At 48.9% G+C, this 22,091-nt stretch overlaps 11 protein-coding genes across 11 annotated transcripts; 5 read left to right on the top strand and 6 right to left on the bottom strand.

Moving 5' to 3' along the window:
* Positions 1-51: 51 nt before the first annotated feature.
* PEX2_051110 (uncharacterized protein) lies at positions 52-1,919 on the bottom strand (the record flags this gene model as incomplete). Its single annotated transcript, XM_016742386.1, has 3 exons — positions 52-1,637; positions 1,693-1,769; positions 1,819-1,919. The coding sequence occupies 3 exons, from the start codon at positions 1,917-1,919 to the stop codon at positions 52-54; spliced, it is 1,764 nt and encodes a 587-aa protein (XP_016592826.1).
* A 758-nt stretch (positions 1,920-2,677) lies between these two features.
* On the bottom strand, positions 2,678-3,693 carry PEX2_051100 (Zn(II)2Cys6 transcription factor domain-containing protein; the record flags this gene model as incomplete). The annotated part of the gene is made up of 3 exons (XM_016742385.1): positions 2,678-3,362; positions 3,434-3,531; positions 3,589-3,693. The coding sequence occupies 3 exons, from the start codon at positions 3,691-3,693 to the stop codon at positions 2,678-2,680; spliced, it is 888 nt and encodes a 295-aa protein (XP_016592825.1).
* A 1,477-nt stretch (positions 3,694-5,170) lies between these two features.
* On the top strand, positions 5,171-9,516 carry PEX2_051090 (CDR ABC transporter; the record flags this gene model as incomplete). Its single annotated transcript, XM_016742384.1, has 2 exons — positions 5,171-6,892; positions 6,994-9,516. The coding sequence occupies 2 exons, from the start codon at positions 5,171-5,173 to the stop codon at positions 9,514-9,516; spliced, it is 4,245 nt and encodes a 1,414-aa protein (XP_016592824.1).
* Positions 9,517-9,868: 352 nt separating this feature from the next.
* PEX2_051080 (CCDC90 family protein) lies at positions 9,869-10,930 on the bottom strand (the record flags this gene model as incomplete). The annotated part of the gene is made up of 3 exons (XM_016742383.1): positions 9,869-9,926; positions 9,988-10,321; positions 10,399-10,930. The coding sequence occupies 3 exons, from the start codon at positions 10,928-10,930 to the stop codon at positions 9,869-9,871; spliced, it is 924 nt and encodes a 307-aa protein (XP_016592823.1).
* Positions 10,931-11,283: 353 nt separating this feature from the next.
* On the bottom strand, positions 11,284-12,320 carry sec53 (phosphomannomutase SEC53; the record flags this gene model as incomplete). The annotated part of the gene is made up of 5 exons (XM_016742382.1): positions 11,284-11,533; positions 11,594-11,668; positions 11,733-12,049; positions 12,100-12,162; positions 12,219-12,320. 5 exons carry the CDS (start codon positions 12,318-12,320, stop codon positions 11,284-11,286), a joined length of 807 nt encoding a protein of 268 aa, XP_016592822.1.
* A 581-nt stretch (positions 12,321-12,901) lies between these two features.
* Positions 12,902-13,713, bottom strand: PEX2_051060 (putative DnaJ chaperone (Caj1); the record flags this gene model as incomplete). Its single annotated transcript, XM_016742381.1, has 4 exons — positions 12,902-13,478; positions 13,527-13,587; positions 13,640-13,651; positions 13,707-13,713. The coding sequence occupies 4 exons, from the start codon at positions 13,711-13,713 to the stop codon at positions 12,902-12,904; spliced, it is 657 nt and encodes a 218-aa protein (XP_016592821.1).
* An 841-nt stretch (positions 13,714-14,554) lies between these two features.
* Positions 14,555-15,088, top strand: PEX2_051050 (uncharacterized protein; the record flags this gene model as incomplete). Its single annotated transcript, XM_016742380.1, has 1 exon — positions 14,555-15,088. The coding sequence occupies one exon, from the start codon at positions 14,555-14,557 to the stop codon at positions 15,086-15,088; it is 534 nt and encodes a 177-aa protein (XP_016592820.1).
* An 804-nt stretch (positions 15,089-15,892) lies between these two features.
* PEX2_051040 (uncharacterized protein) lies at positions 15,893-17,201 on the bottom strand (the record flags this gene model as incomplete). The annotated part of the gene is made up of 3 exons (XM_016742379.1): positions 15,893-16,914; positions 17,022-17,087; positions 17,135-17,201. 3 exons carry the CDS (start codon positions 17,199-17,201, stop codon positions 15,893-15,895), a joined length of 1,155 nt encoding a protein of 384 aa, XP_016592819.1.
* A 667-nt stretch (positions 17,202-17,868) lies between these two features.
* PEX2_051030 (putative COPII vesicles protein Yip3) lies at positions 17,869-18,387 on the top strand (the record flags this gene model as incomplete). The annotated part of the gene is made up of 1 exon (XM_016742378.1): positions 17,869-18,387. One exon carries the CDS (start codon positions 17,869-17,871, stop codon positions 18,385-18,387), a length of 519 nt encoding a protein of 172 aa, XP_016592818.1.
* Positions 18,388-18,413: 26 nt separating this feature from the next.
* PEX2_051020 (uncharacterized protein) lies at positions 18,414-19,577 on the top strand (the record flags this gene model as incomplete). The annotated part of the gene is made up of 1 exon (XM_016742377.1): positions 18,414-19,577. The coding sequence occupies one exon, from the start codon at positions 18,414-18,416 to the stop codon at positions 19,575-19,577; it is 1,164 nt and encodes a 387-aa protein (XP_016592817.1).
* Positions 19,578-20,623: 1,046 nt separating this feature from the next.
* PEX2_051010 (Frag1/DRAM/Sfk1 family protein) lies at positions 20,624-21,642 on the top strand (the record flags this gene model as incomplete). Its single annotated transcript, XM_016742376.1, has 4 exons — positions 20,624-20,678; positions 20,740-20,821; positions 20,877-21,146; positions 21,219-21,642. 4 exons carry the CDS (start codon positions 20,624-20,626, stop codon positions 21,640-21,642), a joined length of 831 nt encoding a protein of 276 aa, XP_016592816.1.
* Between the last annotated feature and the right edge of the window lie 449 nt (positions 21,643-22,091).

Below are 22,091 nucleotides of genomic sequence, written 5' to 3'. Positions count from 1 at the left end.
CGGGACATTGTCTACCTAATTTCCGGGAGACTTCATATCATGTCATTCTCCCTAGTTTACAAGAGCTCCAGGTCCTTTTCCAATCATAGCCCTCACACTGTCTCTCCCCGTATCCCCGTAATCTTGCAGGGAAGAAGCCGAGTTCTTGCCTTGAGGGTCGGTGTCATATACAACGGTACCATTGGCTGCATGAACAGATCGGTGGTATGATTTTCCATTAGTCAGACTGTCGAACACATTGATGGTGTCGCCCCAAGAGCTTGAACTCCCACCAGTGACGGATTTATAGTGTGCCGTGCCAGACTGACTTGTGTGTAGGTATGATGACCCCGACATTAAGGTGTAAGTGGAAATACCGAGCCCTCCTGTTGACTCAATATCAAGACCTCTCTTCATCCAAGAGTCAATCGTCGTCTCATTTGAGGTGATGCCGTAAGTTGCATTGACAACTAAGGGGTAATGGAATGCAATGCTGTTTGAGATGGGTGAATCCCCGTGCTCGGTGATAGTGTTAGTGCCGGTTGTAACTTGCGTGTTAACTTGACTGTATCCTTGCTGGTTGAGGAAACCATGGTTGGAGAATGATAGTTTCTGAGACCAGGAGTACAGAGAAGATGTTGCACTGAAAACTCGGTCAACAACCACAGAGTATGACAAGGAATCGTTTCCCCCGGCTTTAGTATGGATGAGATTCCGAGTCGCAGCAAACACTGGCAAGGGAGCATCCACGGTGGGCCGGATATTGGCTCCAGTAACAGCGGCTTTCGAGGCCGAGCTGCTGCCATCGATGTATATGAAGATATTTCCTGTGACGATCCAATACGAGCCCACAGTATTTGCAAATGTGACGCTCCCATCTGCGGAAACATTAAGACCAGTCACTCGGATCTCAAACGAATGTTGCTTCCCGTCTTGGATCATGGGGAGAAATGGGGAAATATCAATCTCCGGCTGTCGAAGATCAAATGCATCAATTCCAACAACCGGGCGCCAGAATCCAGGAGCCACGCCTCCCGTAAAGATGATGGGGAATGGCCAGACAAGCCCGGCAAGTATTCCATCGATATAGAGCTGAACTTCACGAAAAGGAGTGTACCCGTATAGGTCACCGACAGTGCTTTCAAAGTCTTGGGTATCCTCAGAGAAGACGTTAGACCACCAGAACTCTTCTTCTGATTGTCCACATGCTGATATTGAAACAACAGCACGCGATGCCGCAGCAGGGATCTCATACATGACTGTTGTATTGTCTGTGGGCAGTGAGAAGGCACTTGAAGAGTTTGACGCTGACTTTTTAGCAGAGATTGGAAGAATTATGTCCGCAGTCTTGACATTGTGCTCCTTAGAGAAGTGCGCTGTTAGCGTGGTATTGAATGAGCCGGTGTAAACGTCGTTAAGGATATTTCCCAAATCAAATATCAACTTCTGGGGACTCTTCCATAGCGAGTTATATTGCGACATTTCTTTGACATAGGTCCAGACAATCCCATTGGCTGTCGGCTCTGCCGTTGAAGTCCGGAACACTTCATTGTCCCCCAGGTACATGAGTGCCAGGCGGTCAAACTGCCTCCCCCGAGAGGTGACTGTGAGATTGATTCGTACAGTATCAAAGTCGCAGTTTGGGGGCTCATAGTTGCCTAGATAAGTTGCAAGGTTAGTCTACAAGTAGAAGTAACTTTCGAGACCTCTTACCAACAAATGGTGCTCCATAACTGGCTCCAAAGACGTAATCCATCAGCAATATCTCGACATCGCAGTTGTTATTCCCACTGGAATCGAGCGATACTGGCTGATAGAGCTGAAAAAAATCTTGCAAACCAGTCGGACTGGGCGTCTGGGATGAAAGGCCAGCCATAGACCGCAATCCGCTTTGGAGTGAGGAAACCGATGGGAGGTGCCCCAAAAGCAACAACCCACATACGGCGAACAGAACCATAATCGCTAGTAATCCGAAGCCTGGATTGGTTCTTCTAAGTTTGCTGTGGATGCCGTCCACCTTTGATTCAAAATCGCAACGATCAATAGACCAAAAAGTGTTCTCAGTTATGTAAGTCTGAGGCTTCAGTGGTTCTTGGCTAAGTACCAACACTGGAGGTCGACTCCAAGATCTGCGATGCAATTTAAAAACATTGCAAAATATGACCACGAGGCAGAGAGGAACAATATATAACAGCCATCCAGATAGCAGGGTAAAATAATACTCCATGGGAGATTGCGGATCCGTTGGAGAGACTAGCATGTTACCTCTGAACCAGTTAGGATATTGGATTTTACCCAAGACGGGTGGCTAAAGGCTATGTAACCTTGGAAGTGGCTCTTGCAATGCAATGGGATAGTCCAATACAATAGCATTCACAATGATAATCTTCTGCGGAGTAGACTTGCCCCTGACGAGGTGCATGAAGAGGGGAAGGTGCGTCGGACTTCCGACGTAAGCCCGTAAAGGTCCTTTTGCCTAGAGCAGATTCATTCCTAGATGTATATCGACTATACGACCACTTTCGCTGAAGACTTGACCTATCGCACGATTAATGATAAAGAGGTCCTTATTATCATTTCGAATTAATTGGGTGGGTTATGGAGAAGTTTCAGGGGTTAATTTATTATTGGAGCCTGTTGTAGTCTGATCGAAGGCCGTCAATAACGGGGGTTAAATTACATGAAACGAAACAGTCTTTTAGATCAAGGTGATATCAGTTGAATCCGAATTGAGAAACTGATAATAGTCTTCATATTCATTGGACACGATACAATCCATTTGCATCTCGCGAGTGAATACAGGCGATGGAATAGGCTCGTCGAGAATGGGAGTCGAATAATCCGCGGCAGTCATCGTATCCATCTCGTTGAAGATATTGAAATCGCTGCTGGCTTGCCGCCACTGCGCTGCTCCACCCTGGAGAGCAAGCGGGTCAATGACACCCTGTATTGATTGAACAGATGGAATAGTATGTCGCGTTGTGGGTAGCATAAAACCTTCCTTGATATGCGTCTTATTGTTTGGGCTATTGTGTGCTGGCGGCGTAGAGAAAATAGTCTGCTGAGAGGAGGCTTCGGGGGAGACTTGTATACGGATGGCAGACGACTGCTCGTCTGTGTAGCTGCCGACGGTTGATTCCCGACACTGCAAATAGGGGCGCCATAGTCCCTTCTGCAAAATTTCGAGATTTTCCTCAAAACGCTCACCCTGGAAGTGATCGAGAGCGCCGAGGCGTGTAAGAAGGTCATGGGTGAGCGGCTGGCCGTTGGGTTCGATATTCAAACGATCGCCGGGCTGGGCTTCACCTTTGGTTATGCAATGGTATAGTGCTTGGAGACCGTGGACTAGCCAGACTTGTTGTTGTTCGAGCTTCTCGGCGTATCTAGGAACGATGGGAGTGATTAGTCCTATATCTTGGTGGATATTCTTTTTTTTTTTCAAGAGCCAGCTTACCCCTTAGGGTACACTTTCTCATGAGCCTTCTTTCGCTCCCCAAACACGCAGATGGAATTATCTGCTCGACAACGTGAACATTGCATGGCTCCATCACACTTGTTATGTCAGTTGTATAGATGACATGGCCCTGGTTGATGTCCATCGTGGCATACCTTAGATTTCTTCAGACGGCAGCGATCGCAGGCCTTGGGCACCCTCTTGCACACGTTGTCAAGATCTGAGTGATTGGACGATGGTTTTGATACGTGTGTTGCCATGGTATGTGTATGTGGGTATATGTGGTCGTATAGTGGACAGAAGTATAAAATTTATGCAGCAAAGGGCGAAGACCTAAGGAAGATATGGGGTCGAGGTAGCTTTCTCGCTCTCGAGCTATACTTCTAGATCTGACACAAACTTGATCGACTTTAACCAGTCAAGGTATTAACCCTGTAGAAGGAAATAAATAAGAGGAAGGGATTGGCTTTGTGTAGAGACAGGTAGGAATTTCCAGGTTTCACGGTGCGTACGAGGTCACAAATCATTCCATAGAGTGGAGTGGTGGAAGGCGCTTTAAATAGTTGGACCTTGAATTCGAATGCACATCGAATACCCGTATGACTAGGGAGTAGAACATGAAACATAGGTTCGCGATCGAATCATCATAAACGCTTCAAGTAGGCTCCACTCCTGATGATAACGGAGCCATGGGCTTGGGTTTGATTTTGGCTCTATGGTGTAGATTTATTGGTCTATTAGTGGATCAGACATGGAACTCGGCACTACGCACTTACCCAGATTGCACAAGCCTAGAGAATGGAGCTTCCATCCTGTTTCGAAGACATTTGCGGCCGGGTCCCTTGCCGTATAGCCGGGTTACCGTGGGCCACTTACATACATATTTATAGGGAAGAACAGGAGAACATGGAGAATTAATTCATTGGTTTAGATCCCTGGTTATATATAGAAAAGTCTCCTGCACAAAGTATGCTGTTTTTACCGCCTTCGTGTATTTCTTAAAACAACTTTGAAAAGACATCTCAAAAGACCTGCTAAAAAAACATCACAAGGCCGCAAACGCGGCCGACTATTCTTCTTCGATTCAGATTCGGAATATTATTAAACCAAGATGACCATGAATGAATTGTGTAGTGACTTGATTGTGTAAAATAGCTCCTTAGGGGTCTGCTGTTCGTATTGCAAAGAACTTGCTATCTATCATTGACAGTAGCACTTTGAAGTTTCTATGCGGCATTTTTAAAATTGAGATCCTTTGCTTTTGACCATACTAGCTATACTAAATCTACTAACTATAGCTATAGATTAATGGATGATCGGCAAATTTGATTGGTCGCGTTAACCCAGAGCCGTTATGCTTTAGCTGCAAATCTCTTATGTTCAATTCGAAGGTCATAACCATCCGATTACATTTTATACATATGTTCTCCTGGAGATAATCCCCCACATTTAATTGACTGACTGGCCGTGTATCCGAATCTCTCAATTTATGACTCTTCTTATGCAGGAGCCTAGTGCTATACGATCGACATCAACGCAATACATAAAATATGGTGCATACATAGTCTTCAGTATATAGAGATACACCCAACGACGCTCATTCATAGATATTTAACATTCATTCTTAGACTCTCTTTTCTGTATCTAATCCTCTTCTCTCGTTTTTTATAGAATTTTTGTTTTTTTTTTACTTCATTTTGTTGTACCAATCTTGCATTGACTAGGTTCCAAACCATCATGGAAGAGGAACCAGTATCCCACTCGACCGAGAAAGTGGCCTACCCTCGCAAAGCAGAAAGCCATGAAACCCTCTCTGACCTTCTCCATGGTACCCAATTCCCCCCGGAGATACCTGTCAAATGGGGCTTGTCCGGGGAAGTCTCAGCCATGCAGGAACGTGATCTGGCCGCGGGCTACAGCAAGCGTGAACTCGGGGTCACCTGGAAAAACTTGACCGTGGACGTCCTTTCGGCAGGAGCGTCGGTCAATGAGAACTTCTTCTCCCAATTCAACCTCCTCCAACTTGCGCGTGATCTCCGACAGAAGCCCGCCGTTCGGTCCATCCTACAGGATAGTCATGGCTGTGTGAAGCCAGGCGAAATGCTACTCGTGCTAGGACGCCCCGGCTCCGGTTGTACTACCTTGTTGAATGTCCTTTCGAATCGGAGAGCGGGCTATCGATCGGTCTCAGGCGATGTCAAATTCGGCTCAATGACGCCCGAGGAGGCCGAGCAGTACAAGGGTCAAATCGTCATGAATAGTGAGGAGGAGGTCTTTTTCCCTACCTTAACCGTGGGACAAACCATGGATTTCGCTACTCGTTTGAAGATCCCTTTTCATATCCCCGACGGGGTCACGCCGGCCGATTGGGCAGGTGATTTCAAGCGCTTTCTTATGGAGTCGATGAAGATCTCGCATACGGAAGAAACTAAGGTCGGCAACGAGTTCGTGCGCGGTGTTTCGGGTGGAGAGCGAAAACGTGTGTCGATCATCGAGTGTATGGCGACAAGGGGATCGGTGTTTTGCTGGGATAACAGCACTCGCGGCCTGGACGCATCCACTGCACTCGAGTGGGCGAAGGCTTTACGCGCAATGACCGATATTCTAGGTCTCACCACTATCGTGACGCTATATCAAGCGGGTAATGGTATCTATGATCTATTCGATAAAGTCCTGGTGTTGGATGAAGGACAGCAGATTTTCTACGGACCAGCACCCTTGGCAAAGCCCTTCATGGAAGGTCTAGGTTTCGGATACACCGATGGTGCGAATGTGTCCGACTATCTGACTGGTATCACGGTGCCGACCGAGCGAAGCATTCTCCCTGGGTACGAAGGCTCATTTCCCCAAAACCCCGATGAACTCCTCGGCATCTACCAAAAGTCCGACATCTGCCAGAATGCAATGCTTGAGTATGACTATGCATCGACACCGCTAGCCCAGGAACGCACGAGTGCATTTCAAGACTCGGTAGCATTTGAGAAGAATACTTCCCTGCCGAAAGGCAGTCCCTTGACCACAGCGTTCCACCACCAGCTCAAGATATGCATCATCCGCCAGTATCAAATCATCTGGGGCGAGAAATCTACGTTTCTCATTCGACAGTTTGTGTCCCTTGCCATGGCTTTAATCGTCGGATCCTGCTTTTACGACTCCCCGGACACTTCGGCGGGTCTCTTCACGAAGGGCGGCGCGGTTTTCTTCTCTCATGTCTACCAGGTCACCATGGCAATGGCTGAAGTCACCGGCGCTTTCAGGGGACGGCCGATTCTAATCAAACACAAATCTTTTGGGTACCATCATCCAGCTGCATACGCCATCGCAATCCTCACTGCGGAGCTTCCTGTGGTCCTCTTCCAATGTACCATTTTTTCGGTTGTTTTATACTGGATGGTTGGCCTTAAAGCAACTGCTGCTGCGTTCTTCACTTTTTGGATCATTCTTATTGCTATCACCTTGGTAAGTCTATTTGAGTCCCCTCATACCACTGTGAACTGCCATGAATGGCAAACATTGCCTACCAAGAGCTATGTAGAGTCATTACTAACTGAATATACCAGTGTGTGAATGCAATGTTCCGATCAATCGGTGCTGCCTGCAGCAACTTGGAGGTTGCTTCCAAGGTGTCTGGCATTGTCATGAAGTTCTTGGTGATGTACACTGGCTACATGATCCCCAAACCTCAAATCAAAAACTGGTTTGTCGAATTGTATTATGCGAATCCAATGGCCTACGCTTTTCAAGCAGGGCTAACCAATGAATTCCATGATAAGACGCTGCCTTGTGTTGGTGGGAGTCTGATTCCTCACGGGGCTGGCTACAATGATTCCAATTACCAGTCCTGTGCCGGTGTGGCTGGAGCGGAAAGGGGTGCCACCTATGTCACCGGTGATAACTACCTTGCTGCTCTCCACTGGAAACACTCTCAGCTCTGGCGCAACTTTGGGGTTGTGTGGGGATGGTGGACCTTTTTTGTTGCCATTGCAGTTGTCTCGACCTGTATGTGGCGGGCTGGAGGAGCAGGCAGCAACTCGCTTCTCATCCCCCGAGAGAAAATGAAGCACTTCCAACGCCCAAGAGACGAGGAAACCCAATCGCCAGGCAATAAAGAAAGCCAAAGCAACAACCCTATCACGGCCGACGATAGTCAAAATGAAACCCGTCTTATGCGAAACACTTCGGTGTTTACTTGGAAAAACCTGGTATATACCGTCCAGACACCTTCGGGAGATCGAGTACTTCTGGACAATATCTACGGATGGGTTAAACCTGGAATGCTTGGTGCTTTGATGGGATCTTCCGGAGCTGGCAAAACGACTTTGCTTGATGTCCTAGCGCAGAGGAAAACAGAAGGCACGATTCGAGGAACTATCTTGGTTGACGGTCGTGAACTCCCCGTATCCTTCCAGAGAATGGCAGGATATTGCGAGCAGCTTGATGTCCACGAAGGCTTTGCGACCGTGCGCGAAGCGCTTGAATTCTCGGCTCTTCTCCGTCAACCTGAACATGTCCCGAAGGAAGAGAAATTGGCATATGTCGATACCATTATCGATCTCCTGGAGCTCCACGATCTTGCAGACACATTAATTGGAAGTGTTGGCGAGGGGCTGAGTGTTGAACAACGCAAACGCGTTACTATCGGTGTCGAGCTTGTGTCTAAGCCTAGTATCCTCATCTTCCTAGATGAGCCTACGTCTGGTCTCGATGGCCAATCTGCGTATAACACGGTCAGATTCCTGCGCCGGCTGGCTGACGCTGGTCAGGCAATCTTGGTGACCATTCATCAGCCATCAGCTCAGTTGTTTGCTCAGTTCGACACACTTCTGCTTCTAGCCAAAGGAGGAAAAATGGTTTATTTTGGCGATATTGGCGACAAAGCTTGTACGGTCAGTAACTACTTTGCAAACTATGGAGCGCCCTGCCCGGTAAGCAGTAATCCTGCGGAGCATATGATCGATGTGGTTACCGGTGGCATTGAGGCCGTGAAGGATAAGGATTGGCACCAAGTCTGGCTGGATTCTCCCGAAAATGCTGCCGCTGTCGCAGAACTCGACCAGATTGTTGCTGAGGCCAGCGCAAAACCGCCAGCCACGGTGGATGACGGTAAAGAGTTTGCTACCTCGCTTTGGACTCAAACTAAGCTTGTGACCGCTCGGATGAGTGTCTCCCTGGCCAGAAACACCAAATATGTCAACAACAAACTGGAGTTGCATATCATTTCTGCCCTTCTCAACGGCTTCTCATTCTGGCACCTTGGACCCTCAGTTTCTGCTCTTCAGTTGAAGATGTTTACTATCTTCAATTTCACCTTTGTTGCACCGGGTGTGATCAATCAGCTTCAACCCCTTTTCATTCAACGCCGTGATATTTACGACGCCCGTGAAAAGAAGTCGAGAATGTATTCTTGGAAGGCCTTTGTCACAGGTCTTATTGTCTCCGAATTTCCCTATCTCTGCCTCTGTGCCGTTTCATACTTTGTCTGCTGGTACTATCAAACCAATTTGCCGCGTGATTCCAAGAATGTTGGAGCAACGTTCTTCATCATGTTGATCTACGAGTTCATCTATACTGGTATCGGACAATTTGTCGCGGCGTACGCCCCAAATGCGACCTTCGCAGCTCTGGTGAATCCTCTCATTGTCAACAGCTTGGTGCTATTCTGCGGTGCCTTTGTTCCTCAGCCACAACTCAATGTCTTCTGGAAATTCTGGTTCTACTACCTGAATCCTTTCAACTATGTGGTGGCAGGCATGTTCACCTTTGGAATTTGGGATGCGACGGTGACGTGCAATGCAGAGGAGTTTGCCTACTTCGACCCGCCTAATGGAACATGCAAAGACTACCTGGCTGATTACATGGCCGGCGTGGGCTCCGCCATCAACTTGATCAACCCGGAGGCGACTTCCCAGTGTCAGGTCTGTCAATATACCCGTGGAAGTGATTATCTGAAGAACCTCAACATCAACCACTACTATTATGGCTGGAGAGATGCCGGTATCTGCGTGATCTTCGCCATCAGTGGGTATGCCTTAGTTTTTGGCTTGATGAAGCTTCGAACCAAGGCTTCCAAGAAGGCGGAGTAAGAACCAGATAGCAACTGATCAGCACAGACAATCCTCTCCCCCCAATTCCATGAGCCACACTGGCTGTGGCTCGGTGCTTTGTTTATTGGAATCTGCTGCTGCTTTTTGTTTTTTTGAAGATCGTTGAGTGTATAAATTGCTGGCAAAATTTGGCGAAACGCGACGGCTCGGCCCAATAGACTTACATAGACGGATAGAAAATACAGTCATATGATCTTTTTTTCAAAGCCTAGCACGGCTAGACGAGTAGAGAGTATAGTGTACAAAAAGAAAGAGAAGTTGTGAGACAGATATCTCATGTAAAGCAAGCCAAAACAATCACTCCATATACAATGCAGACTTTCGTCCCAATTCACATAAACAAGCGCCAGGCACCAAGAATAAGGGCCGCAGTACCGGTACAGACACCCCTGGAGAGAAAAGAAAGTTAGCATAAGCTCGCGCATCGATAAGACACCTCGGGGACCATACATAAGCCACTGCAACGTCGAGAACTTGACAGCCTCCACTCGTTCCCTTAATCCAGCAACCTCCTGCTCAATTCGCGTCTCGGTCTCCTTGATACGCATTTCTTGGCTATTTGCCTCCTCACGTATCCGACCTTTCTCAAGGTTCAGATCCAACCGGACCGAGGCTTGTGTCCGTCCAATCTCATCCCGGAGTCGTGAGTTGAGTTTGGCGAGGTCTGCTGCGATCTTCTCGTGTGATGAACGGGTCAACTGTGCCTCAGTCGAGTCTGCGTTGAGTAGTTCGGAGCGCAATTTGGCAAAGTCCACTTTCTGTGTGTATGTTGATCTCTCCGAATCTAGCAAAGCGTTTCCCGTTAGATCTCCGACAAGCATTATAAAGCACGAATGCGCGACAGAAACCGCATTCACATACCTTCGCGGAGGACCATTGTCCTCGTCAAATTCTGGATTGACTCTTGAATGATATCATTCAATACCCGCATCATTGCTACGGACTGCTCCTTGCTGAAGCCCTCCGCCTGTAAGCGCTTCACGAATTTCAGGGTATCGAAATGATGATCGCGGGCCCGGACTGGTGTCGCGTGGAAGGCGCGACGAGCGGGATGGTAGGTAGCCACGTAGACGCCATTGTGTCGGATCGGATTGCCGCGGGGGGTTGTGTTCGAGGTTGCCGGCGTGGTTATAGAGGTTCCTCGGGAAACAAGAAATCCGGAGATAGCATCCCGGGGTGATGTGGAGGTGGGTTGGGAAGACTGGGGAGGTGAGCTCAGAGAATGAAATTGTCGCTTTGAAGAACTCCAGCTTTGGGGAAGTGGTCGTCTTTGACTTGTTGCAAGTGCGGGATGGTGAGTGATGGTAACGGATGGACGCGAAGAGGAGCTGTTCCAGGTTAGGCGGGGAAGGATATTGCGCGGGACATCCGCGACATGTTTTGGAGGCGCCATGTCAAGGACAGCGGGCGAACGAATGATTTATTCAAGTGCACTTGAAACCGATCAAGAGTGACGCAGAAGTGGAAAGCTTGGAATATTCCGGGGCCTGAAAGGATCGGGATGACTAAAGACCATCGGAAAGATCGACGCTTTCAGTTTCCCGGCCCCGGTGCCCACATTACCCGCATTGCCTATAAAGGTTATTGTAGAGTTGGGTATATTATCATTTCATGCAATTAGAGGACTATTTTGATCGATCTTTGGCTGAGGCTGTTTTTAGAAATTATCCAAATTAGACTTTGCATGTAAACGCTATCACAAATCCATGCCCTTTCTGCTACTACACATCCAATCTAACCTCATATCTATAAGTTAAACAGCTTCTTCAGCTGGTTGATGGTATCTTGAGGGCCATCAACGGAGTGTCCAATGGTGCGGGGGTCTTCGTAGATCTCATAATCGTTTCCTCCGACAAAAGTCTTGTCGCCGAAGAAGTGGATGGTCTTGTAGTCGATACCCGAGATGCCTTTCTCGGCTTCGATGTGCTGTAGGCAGTAGGTCTTGTCCCAACCGGTGGGGAAGACATCGAAAGAGATCTGACCACCGATAGAGTATCTGTATTGGCGTATTGATTAGTACCATATCAGAAGCGAACCTCGTCGGACAAAGACTTACGTGAGACCGTAGTCGGGGAACTCCTTCTTCAAGGACTCCACCAGGGCCTTTCTGATATTGTGAATCTTGTCAAATCTATAGCACAGGTCAGTCAGGTAGTCCATTCGTGTGGACATAGTGATGTAAGATCAATACGTACGCCTCAAACTCATCACGCTCCTCGATGCTGGCAGCACGTCCAACGGGGCTAATGTTGACCATTCCATTCCGGAACTCAACGAAAGTACCGCGCTTGCGGGGCAACTTGGTGTTGGCAATGAACTTGAGAACGAAATCCACCAGCGATTGGTACTTGTCCTCCCCAAGCCACTGAATGAAGTTGTTGCTGGCAAGCGACTCGCCGAGGCGGAATGCGGTCAGACCGTTCTCGGAGAAGCAGAAATCGAACATAGTGGTAACGTCAATGGTGGAAGATCCAAGTTGCTCTTGCTGCTTCACAAGGTTCGAGCCGCCAACCTGAATCATGTTAGGAACGGGCTTGGTGTTTTTATTGGGAGGTGACGAACGAATCCAATAGCGACCTGGTGGCGCAATCGAGAGAGCAACTCGAGCATCTCTGTCGAGGCATGCTACAATAGAAATATATTAGTATATTAGAACAGCAGGGAGTTTCATTGCAACGTACCCGTCTTGCGGGGGTGAGAGTCTCGTCAACATCGAACAGAACAACCGTGTTCTTGATGGGACGGTTCTCCAACGAGGGGTAAACACTGGCAGCTTCAGTCATTGTGAAGGATTTATTCAATTGAGTCTCAATAAGGAATTTGTCAAAGATAAAAATTGCGGGCAACTTGGGGGTAAATATAGAGAGAGGGGCCCATTTTGGCCGCAAGCGGTGAGTGAGGGTGGGAGCTTAGCGCGTGGCCATTTGGGTCCAGAAGCAGAAGGCCACCTGGTCTGTCTGTCTCGCCTGTTTAGAGAAAAGACATACTAGTTTTAGTGACTCAGTCAAATCATAGATCTAAATTAATCCTATAAACGCTGCCATCCTGGACTATATATGCATGCTATGTTGTGCAGCATTCCAAGGTTGACATCTAGACTCCTCTGGTGCCTGGCTGTTATCGATAAGAAACGGAGGGGTCAATTATCAGATCAGAACGAAATAAAACATGTGCACTGGAGAATTATCTTAGCTACTTGTTATATACTTGAGATATATATTTCCTACTGCACTAAGTGATCCATAGCCATGTAGACATGTGCAGTCGGAATACCCAACCTAACCTAATTCCCACCGAGGCCTGTAAGGCCCAGCTCCAAAATTCCCAACGCCCAAACCGCTCAGCAAACCTTAAGTAGAAAAACTCAGCGTCCCATAGTGGACTGGAAGACCTTAGCCGCGAGTTCACTCAGAAGCCGCGTCCGATCCTGCGTTGGAAGGTCCAAGAAAACCTCATAGACACTTTTGCCCTTAGCATCGCGGACCGCGCCGAGACGATTACCAGCAACAGCGCCCGCCAGCGCACCAGGAAAATTGCCAACAATGAAGCCCATAGCACCACCGCTGACACCGCCAACCAGTGCCCAAAATCGCCCGGTTGGGCGAGTCCGTCTCCCGCCTTCTCCCTCGTTCTCCTCGGCGAGACCCTCTTCGCGCAGCATCTCTTCAAAGACGGAGCCGAACTGGTCGTTGTCACGGTCATCGCGATTCCCGCCGAATCCAAAACTGGACCAGGGGAAACCACCGGCGCCGGTTGGTGGGACTTTCGCTTCTGCTTCCTCCTCGGCTGCTTGGTATGCGCGAGTAGCGTCATACTCCCGGCGGCGCGCGGGGTCTGATAGGGTGTAGTAGGCGTCGTTTATTTCCTGGAACTTTCGTGTGCGTGAGGGGCGCTCTGGAGAGTCGATGGGGACTCGATCGGGGTGGGATTTTAGTGATTCCCTAGACTTGGTTAGAGGGTCATTCTTAGACTAGTTGTGGTACGCTCACCTCTTATATGCACTGCGGATCTGTTGTTGGGTGGCATCTTGGGCTATGCCGAGAGTCTTGTCTGGTATTTGTTAGTTAACACAGTCTCAGTTAGGCCTTTGGGGAGGTCTTACAATAATCAGGGCCTGGTCAAGAGTTAGTACTGATTCCGGTAAGAGAGCGGTAGTAGGATCAACATACTCGACATGGTCACACCTGGGTCTGGGTATCAACAAGAAAAAAAAGGTATTATGCTAGACTAATGATAGACTCGAGGAAAGAGAGTCTTCCATGGAAGGCCATCACATGTAGTGACGTCGTTGTCGCCTAAGGCATAAATCCCCATCAGGTTCCACGGTTCAACTGTTCGTGATATTCGATTCTAAATAACTATATCGATGTACATACTCCGTACGGGGTACTCCGTACAGAATAACACATTCCAATATAATTTTGAAGGATGATTTATTATGTATATCACTCAAGAGTGGATTGCTTGACTATCTGGGGTGTTTCGTCTACCACAAAATGCGGCTTACGACTAAGTTTAGCCGGTCAAACACCCCAGCCACCTTTATTCCGCCAGGGGGTGACTGATCAGTCTAATCTGAAGATCCCCTTTGATTCGTCTGAAATTAACATCCAGTATTACCCACAAAACCTTCTTAGAATCTCAATTGTGCCAGCTGTCAAAAGAGATTTCCTGCATAGAAAATCCGCAAAAGCGGGTTCACACATCGGCCTAGACCTCAGATTGCGCATCTCCGCAGCAGCTAGCGGCTGACTTGCATCTGTCTCTTTTCATTCTTTCAATTGTCACACAGAAAGCAAAAAAAAAAAAGTCTCAAAGAGATAATCAGGGGCATTGTTACGCAGCAACATCTCAAACCCACCTTCTTCTGTGTACCAACCTACCACAACCCAATCCCTCTCCTAACCCACAAACCGTCTTTCAAACCAGACACCTCACTCACCGGTCTGATCCCTAAGTGCGCAAAGTTGCACCCGTAACCAGCGTCGACGTCAGCATCAGCAACACCACCAACACAATGGGTTGGTTCGACGGTAAATCCAGCGCAGTCTCATCGGGAGGATATGTGCGGCGACGATCATCACCGACGCCTAGCTCGCACAGCACACACAGCAGACGCAGCAAATCCAGCAAATCCGGCCACTCCACCCACCATACGCGAAGCTCCCCGCCGTCTTTCTTCGGCGGGTTGGGCGGAAGCCGAACAGGAGGCCGATCAAGCCCATCTGTGTTCTCGTCGTTCTCATCTTCGTCGCGACGAGCCCGTCCCCGTGAGGGATTCGTCCAGCGCATGATCCGCGACATCAAGCGTCTATTCCGTGACATCTATCGCTGGGCCCGTCGCAACCCTATGAAGGTCTTTATGATGGTCATCGTGCCGCTCCTGACGAGCGGTGTTCTGCCAAAGCTGCTTGCTATGATTGGTATTCGCTTGCCGCATGCTGTTACCAGTGCCCTTGGTGGTGCGGCGAAGTCGAATAGTGGTGGTGGTGGTAGGGGTATGTCGGAGAACATTAGCAGTCTTATGAACATTGCCAAGATGTTTGCGTAGGTGATTTCCTTGGATAGGCTGCTCTGTTCGACCTCGGGAGCGCGAGGTCCTTTTTTTCCCTCACGATTTGCAATGGCTGAAATTCAACACATGACGATCACGATGATACACCTACTGTCCTTTTGCTGCTTTTTTGCTTTTATACTCCCGTTCTTTTTTGCTCTTTGAACTTTGCCCCTTTTTGATGTTGTTATGAACTGGGAGGGCCGTCTGAATTCGATAGAGTTGTTTTTGTTTTCTTTGGAAAAGTTGTTTTGTATCAGCAATGAAACATCCGAAAATTCGAAACAAGTCTAGAGATACATAGAATATCCTATTTATACCAGACTAGTCAAGTGTTGGTGCCCAAGCCAGTGGGTATGGTAGTATCGGACAGCTGTACACCGCACTAGTTGTGTCTGCAACAGGAAGTGCACTGGCCCTTTAACAGACCCGCCTACAAACCCACCAAACATAGGCTATGGAGTACTGTTCCTCTTGCTGGCAGACTGATCTTTGCGGGGATACTTCGTATACCACGAATATGAGATAGATCTGCAAGGACGGAGTACACATCGTACTGTAAGGTTTGACCGTGCACAGCATATCGATGGCCAGTAGCTGACCACCGTCATTCCAAGGTTCTGCACTGAAGTTTTGGATTTGAGAAAAAAAGTATGTGTACATTTTGGTTTCTACTTGGGTATTGCCGACATCCGAGTAGGAATTCTATAGTAAAGCAACCTTGGGGAACTTTTGTGATCAGCCCACGGACAATGGAAGCAACGACTAACGCCCCAGGTGCACCAATACAGCTGCCCAAGTCTATGATCGCTGGGAGCGCTTGTTACGCTTCCGGGAGCGGGAGTTTGAGGTGGCAGTGGTCTCAGCTTCCTCGACCAACTCCTCAGCCTCATCAGAATCAACTTCCTCCTCGGCAGGAGTTCCCAACACGCGACCAACAGTCTTGTTGAAACACCAGATGGGAAGCTTGAACACCATTGTCTCACGGATAGAGGGACGTTCAATCTGATTAATGTCGAGCAGGAACTCCTGGCGCTCGCCAGCCTCGTTCTGCTCTTCCAAAAACACATTGCCAACAGAGTCGACAATGAGGGTCTTTCCATTCTCAGCAACGACGCGCTTCCGCTCGCCGACGCTAGCAGTCTGCTCGGTGGGGGTGGATGTACCGGAGGAGGCACGGGCGCTCACACGGGCTCCTCCGCCCTTCTTATCCTTCTTGTTCTCCTTATCCATCATGCGCTTCTGACGACGGTTGACAGCCACGGCACCGGCATCACCGGATTCAGGGGCAGGAGGGGGAGGCGCGGCTACGACCGAGTCAATTCCAGGAACGGCCATTTCATCGCCCCAGGCGGCTCTGCGGGCCTGGCGAATGTAGCGGTCCACAAACTCGCGCTGGCGCTTCCAGCTAAGAACCAACGCAGCGTAGTGAGCACCACCACCGAAGACCAGGAACAGACCCGCCAGCACGGAGCCCAGACCGGGGCGGAAGCGCGAGTAGTAGTATCCGGTTCCCTTCCACAGAGGGAAGCCATTCTTGAGGAAGTGGTCGTAACGCTCGCGGTTCGGGCCGCGCAGGACGTTGGCGACGAGGTTCAGACGGGCAGAGCGAGCATCGGCGTTCTTGACTGCGGCATCAATCTCGCGCTGAGTAGGACCCTTGTTGACATTGACCCCCTGGTTGGACTTGGCCTTGCTCTTGTCCTTGGCGTAGTTGGCGATGAAGGCGCGCTTGACCTTGTCCGGGTGGATGGTTCTCGATTTCTTGCGGTAGGCCTTGGTGATTTGTTCCTGATTGGCATTGGGACGGATCTCGAGGAGATCTGTTGGTCGGGTATAGAAGTTAGATACGTATCCCTGAAATTGATGGAAAGGGAAATGGAAATGAAGAAGAAAAAGACAATGGCAATGCTTGCGAGACAACACATACCGTAGAATGTTATATTAGCACCCTCATTTGTGGCCACATCATTTTGTAGACCAAAGATCTCATAGTCTGTTCGAGGTCAGTATGGGAGCTTCTCCGGGGTAAACAATACCCACCTTCTTTAGACCAAGCAGCGACAAGGCCAAAGAAGACGAAGAGCGATAGAAAAGCAAATGACTTCATGGTGATAGCGGTCAATGCCGCAGAAGCCAGAAAAAGAATAGAAATGAACGAATAAGCTGTGTGTTAGTGGAGGACATGTAAGAAAAAAAGCGGTCGGGCGGTTTATCCACCGTGAAGAACCAAACGTGGCCCCAATCGACTTGGTGGTTTTACTGTTTTTGGCTGTGACTCTTCTTTTTTTACTTTGGGGAAATATAGTTGGGCTCTGCATGAATTATTGCATCTGAGCGTCCGTGAATGGTATATATAGAGAGATCTAGATTCTCTGTGTAGTCTTCTTACTTTCTTTTGTTCTGTTTCCTCTGTCTCTGCTCTCTACTGAGGACTCCTATAGGGAGTTACCCAGGGAGCCAGGAACTGGATCTCAGGGACCCATTACTATTATTAGTAGACAATTCTTATTTAATTGTTTCTACCTAACTGCCCAGCTATTTCTGATTTCTCTTATTACTTGAGAACATTGGTGAAACACCCGTGCTCTGACAAAAGAACGAAAGGGGAAAAGTCCCAAAAAAAAGTGACTGCCTTTCTTCCGACGTGTTGTTTCCGGCTTCTTTCCTCTCGATCTCTGTCTATCACTTTATTACCTGTCCCATTTTCAACTTTTCAACTTTTCTACCTTTTTATCCTTTTCCCCCCCCCCTTCTCAACCTTTCCCTCATTCAAAATGGTTTCTATTCCAATTGATATGATAACTTCGCGTTTTGGCGATCGCTTCAACAACCTCCGCAGCACCTCTTTGAGCACACGCTTCTCCAACCTGCGCCCCATTTCTGAGTTCCTCGACATCAAGCGCATATCCAAGCCTGCCAACTTCGGTGAAGCCCAGAGTCGAGTCAATTACAACTTGTCCTACTTCTCCAGCAACTATGCCGTCGTATTTGTGATGCTCAGCATCTACAGCTTGCTAACCAACCTGGTGCTGCTGTTCGACATGATCTTTGTGAGCTGTGGTCTCTACGGAATCAACATGCTGCAAGGTCGGGATCTGGATCTGGGCTTCTCTCGTTTCACCACTTCGCAGCTCTACACTGGACTACTCATTGTCGGTGTCCCCATCGGCATCTGGGCTTCTCCCCTCACGACTGCCTTGTGGTTGATTGGTGCTACTGGCGTGACCGTTTTCGGCCACGCTGCATTCTTGGATAAGCCGATCGAGAATGCTTTTTCCGAGGAGGCGGTCTAGGTGGTCGGCCGCGAGCTCCTTTTGATATGCCCTCATGGGGAAGACCACCGGGGGCACGAACGGGGAGAAATACTAGGGGACGCGCGGCTTGGGAGGAGACACGGCTGGAGGAGGTGGATAGTGAGGAGGATGCATACGGGCGGGAGCTGGTGCGGAGCAGTCGATACAAGCAGGAGTATGGAGGACGAGGGCCGCGGAGGCGACCTGTGGATTATGAGGATCTGACGGATGAATCTGAATCAGTTGATGGGGGAGAATACGATCTATACGACCATGAGGATAGCACGGTCGCCTATGCGATTCAACTGGCCATGCGGGACAAGGAAGATCAATTGGTGGACACAGCGCTCGAGCGAATTCGCCGTGCCCAAGTTCTGGGAAAGAAGAACGTTCGGCTGTCGAAACGCGAACTGGATGCCTTGGAGCGCAAGCGCCAGCAGTCGGACGGTTCGAGCGGAAGCCGGCGCCCTTCGGTCAACTCTGTCAAGACGACGTCGCGCCCATCGTCCCGACGGAGCGCTGTTGTTGCACCCGAGCAGCAGTCCGGCCCGTATCCGACCTTTGCGCCTGATGCACATAGCATCTGGGCTCGTGGGACGGCTGCCAATGGCCGGCCGACCAGCTCATCTTCTGCTGCCCGTCCCCGGACTCCAACGACCCAATCTCTTCGTCCCCAGCAGTCCAATTCACCTCTTCGACCTCCCTACCCACCATATACCCCCGAGCGATTTGCCCCCAATGGCCGACCACAGTCCATGCAACAAGCGCCTGTGTTCCAACGGCCACTGCCAGACGATCCTCAATGGGCCCCACCCTACTACAACACCATGCAGATGAGTCCATACGGGGAGCCTGTGCCACACCAACCGGTTCCCACCGATGTTCGGGCCGGACAGCCAAATCGAATGAGTTACCCTTCAACCACTCCATACCCAGCTTATCAATCCCAATCTCCGGGCAAACGCCCACCGCAAGCGACCCCGCAGACCCGGGGCAGCCTAGCTCCAGCTCCAGCTCTAGCTCCATCTAAGTTGGGGGCGGAGGAATCCAGTGAAGAGTCGGAGAGCAGCGAAGAGGATGAAGTGCAGATTGTCAAGGTGGCCAAGGTGGCTGAGCGCAAGGCCCCGCCAGTTGCTGCTGCGCAGAGGCGGCCCGTTACTGGAACCACACGTAAACGGACCAGTCGATGAAGATGACGTGTCTTTCAACGTTGCCCTACCTAAAATTTGTTTCGGTCTTGGGTCTTTTTTTTTTCTTGCTCGTTTGACTATTTTCGATTCCACCATTGCGGTCTTTCCGTACCGCGGCGTTTTTAGGTAGACCGATCTTGGACTACAGGTTAACTAGCAAACATATTCTTTCCACTTTTGGTTCATTTGATATACGTAAATCTTAGGGTTTTGAATATGAAGTTTAATAGTCTAATATAAGTGGACGGATGCAACATGACTGAAAGCGTCTAACATCTGATGTATTACCACATGCGTATTCTGTCAGCCCCCAAACCTAAGTATTCAGCCACCCGGCGTATCCGTAGATCCCATGGAAAACATTGGAACAGGCATTCACGTTATCCATGGATTACACATCAATATTAATAGTAGAGGTATGTACGGAGTACCCAGGCTAATATACAGAGTACAATCTACTATTAAAGTAAATATTGAGGCTGATCACTTGGACTAGGCTGTGGGGACGCACAATTTTTCTGCCTTGGCAGTCCTGCGGAGATGACGTCGTTTTTATAATCTCCAGGGCCTTAGGTCTAATATTGCTGGAAATCCTTCTCTCTTCTCTCATCTGCTTCTCCTTTCAAGGTATCTAATAACCCACTGGGTATACCCCCCCAAAAAATATCCCCTTGCGCATCATCATCGTCCCGGTTCTAATTTGACATCCCTTTGTCATCTAAACGCCACTGTCGCCCCCTTTAACACTTATCATTTGAACCTGGAATGCTGTATTCCTGTGAGACATTGTAAATAAATACAGGGATATAGGTGAGTTACACGATTGCCCAAAATACCTTCGAATCTACACCTTCTTTCTATGCTACATGGAATCACCGACATTGAAGAAGCTGCGACTGACAGGATCAAATAGGCTCACGTGCGCATTGCTTTGCTTTCAATCTTCCACCTTCTTTTGAATTGGATTTTTAGCGAATATACAAAGACCTCATATACCTCCATTGCATTGAAATCGGTCTCGAAATACAACACAAAAAGTCGCAAAGATGTGGATTATCTCGTTTTGGATGTTTCCGTTGGTGTCAGCCTGCATGTGGGTTTGTAAGGCATCCCTGCACTAGACTGAATGTCTTGTTCTTGGCCGCAGCTAACATGGTTTTAGCAATGTTGATCGCCATGCTGGTCACCTGGGTCAAAGACGGGAGACCGCACTATGCCAGTATGGATGAAGGACAGACTATTGCGTATGTCTTTCTCTCCACCCTGAGTCCCATCCATGCGCTAACAGGATCGTTATAGGTACATCTCAGATGTCGGAGCACAAGGCTTGAAGCCGCTGTTCGTCGCAGGCAGCGCGGTCACCGTCGTCTTTCTCGATTTAGCATTCCTCTCCGAGCGGTGGCTTCGACACTCCAACCAGTTGGCCTCGAACAAGGGTAGATTGGACAAGGCATGCGCTATTATTTCAATCTTTTTCGCGATTGCCGGTGCTGCAGGTCTGATTCTGCTCTCTGTATTTGATACCCTCCGCCACCCGAAGTTACACGACGGTTTCATCGGCCTGTTCATGTGAGTCCTGCCCACTCTTGGAACTATGCAGCCAGCAGCCCACAGCCAACTAACCAATCAATCTCTTCCTAGTGCTGGATACGTGATCAGTGCCATTTTTGTTTGCATAGAGTACCTCCGTATCGGAATCTTCTACCGTCGCGAGCACCGTGTCTTGCTCGTCAGTTTCTTTATCAAGCTTGTCTTCGTCATTGTCGAGCTCGCACTCGCCATTGGCTTCGGTGTCTGCATCGGTAGCAAGAACTCGTCTAAGCAAAACCCTGGCGCGGTTATCGAGTGGACTATTGCTTTCGTCTTCACTGGATACGTTCTTTCCTTCGTCGTCGATCTATTGCCTTCTGTGCGCACCAAAAACCACGTGCCCCAGGGTGAGAAGTACCTGATGAACCAGGGTGGATTCAGTGGAACCCGTGAAGAAGGCGTCTCCATCGAAGAGCCGCTGACCCATGACTCGATGGGCCCGAGCACCGGCTTCTACCGAGGCCAGCGGGTCTAACTAATTCATGTCATTTTTATGTTCCTGTATTTACTTGTATGACGTTCACGATGTCACCCGATACTCTGCTTTTGTTAATGTTTTTTTTTTTGATACCTGTCATAGATACGATACTCTTCTATATGGTGTTTTCGGGAAGTTGGGCATACACTGTTAGAACACGTTGGCCTTTTAGTCTTAGAATACATATTTAGTCCTTGTATAGCAACTCAATAACATTTCCATTGGATCTTTCCTAGCATTCCTTTTTTCAACCTATTTACTAGACCCGAAAGACAAAAATCCTCCACCATTTAGTATGTCACATCCAAATCCATGCAATAAGGAACGCTAGACCCATCCCAATGCCAAGGTCATTATCATATCTACATAAATCCCATATCAAATACAGAAAGCCATCCAACCCCATATATCCAAATCCCAGTCCCAAGAAAGACAAAACCAAAGCC

The sequence above is a fragment of the Penicillium expansum genome, assembly GCF_000769745.1.
Source record: "Penicillium expansum strain MD-8 chromosome Unknown contig167, whole genome shotgun sequence".
NCBI classification, from domain to species: domain Eukaryota; kingdom Fungi; phylum Ascomycota; class Eurotiomycetes; order Eurotiales; family Aspergillaceae; genus Penicillium; species Penicillium expansum.
This window is presented reverse-complemented; position numbering and strand designations above follow the sequence as displayed.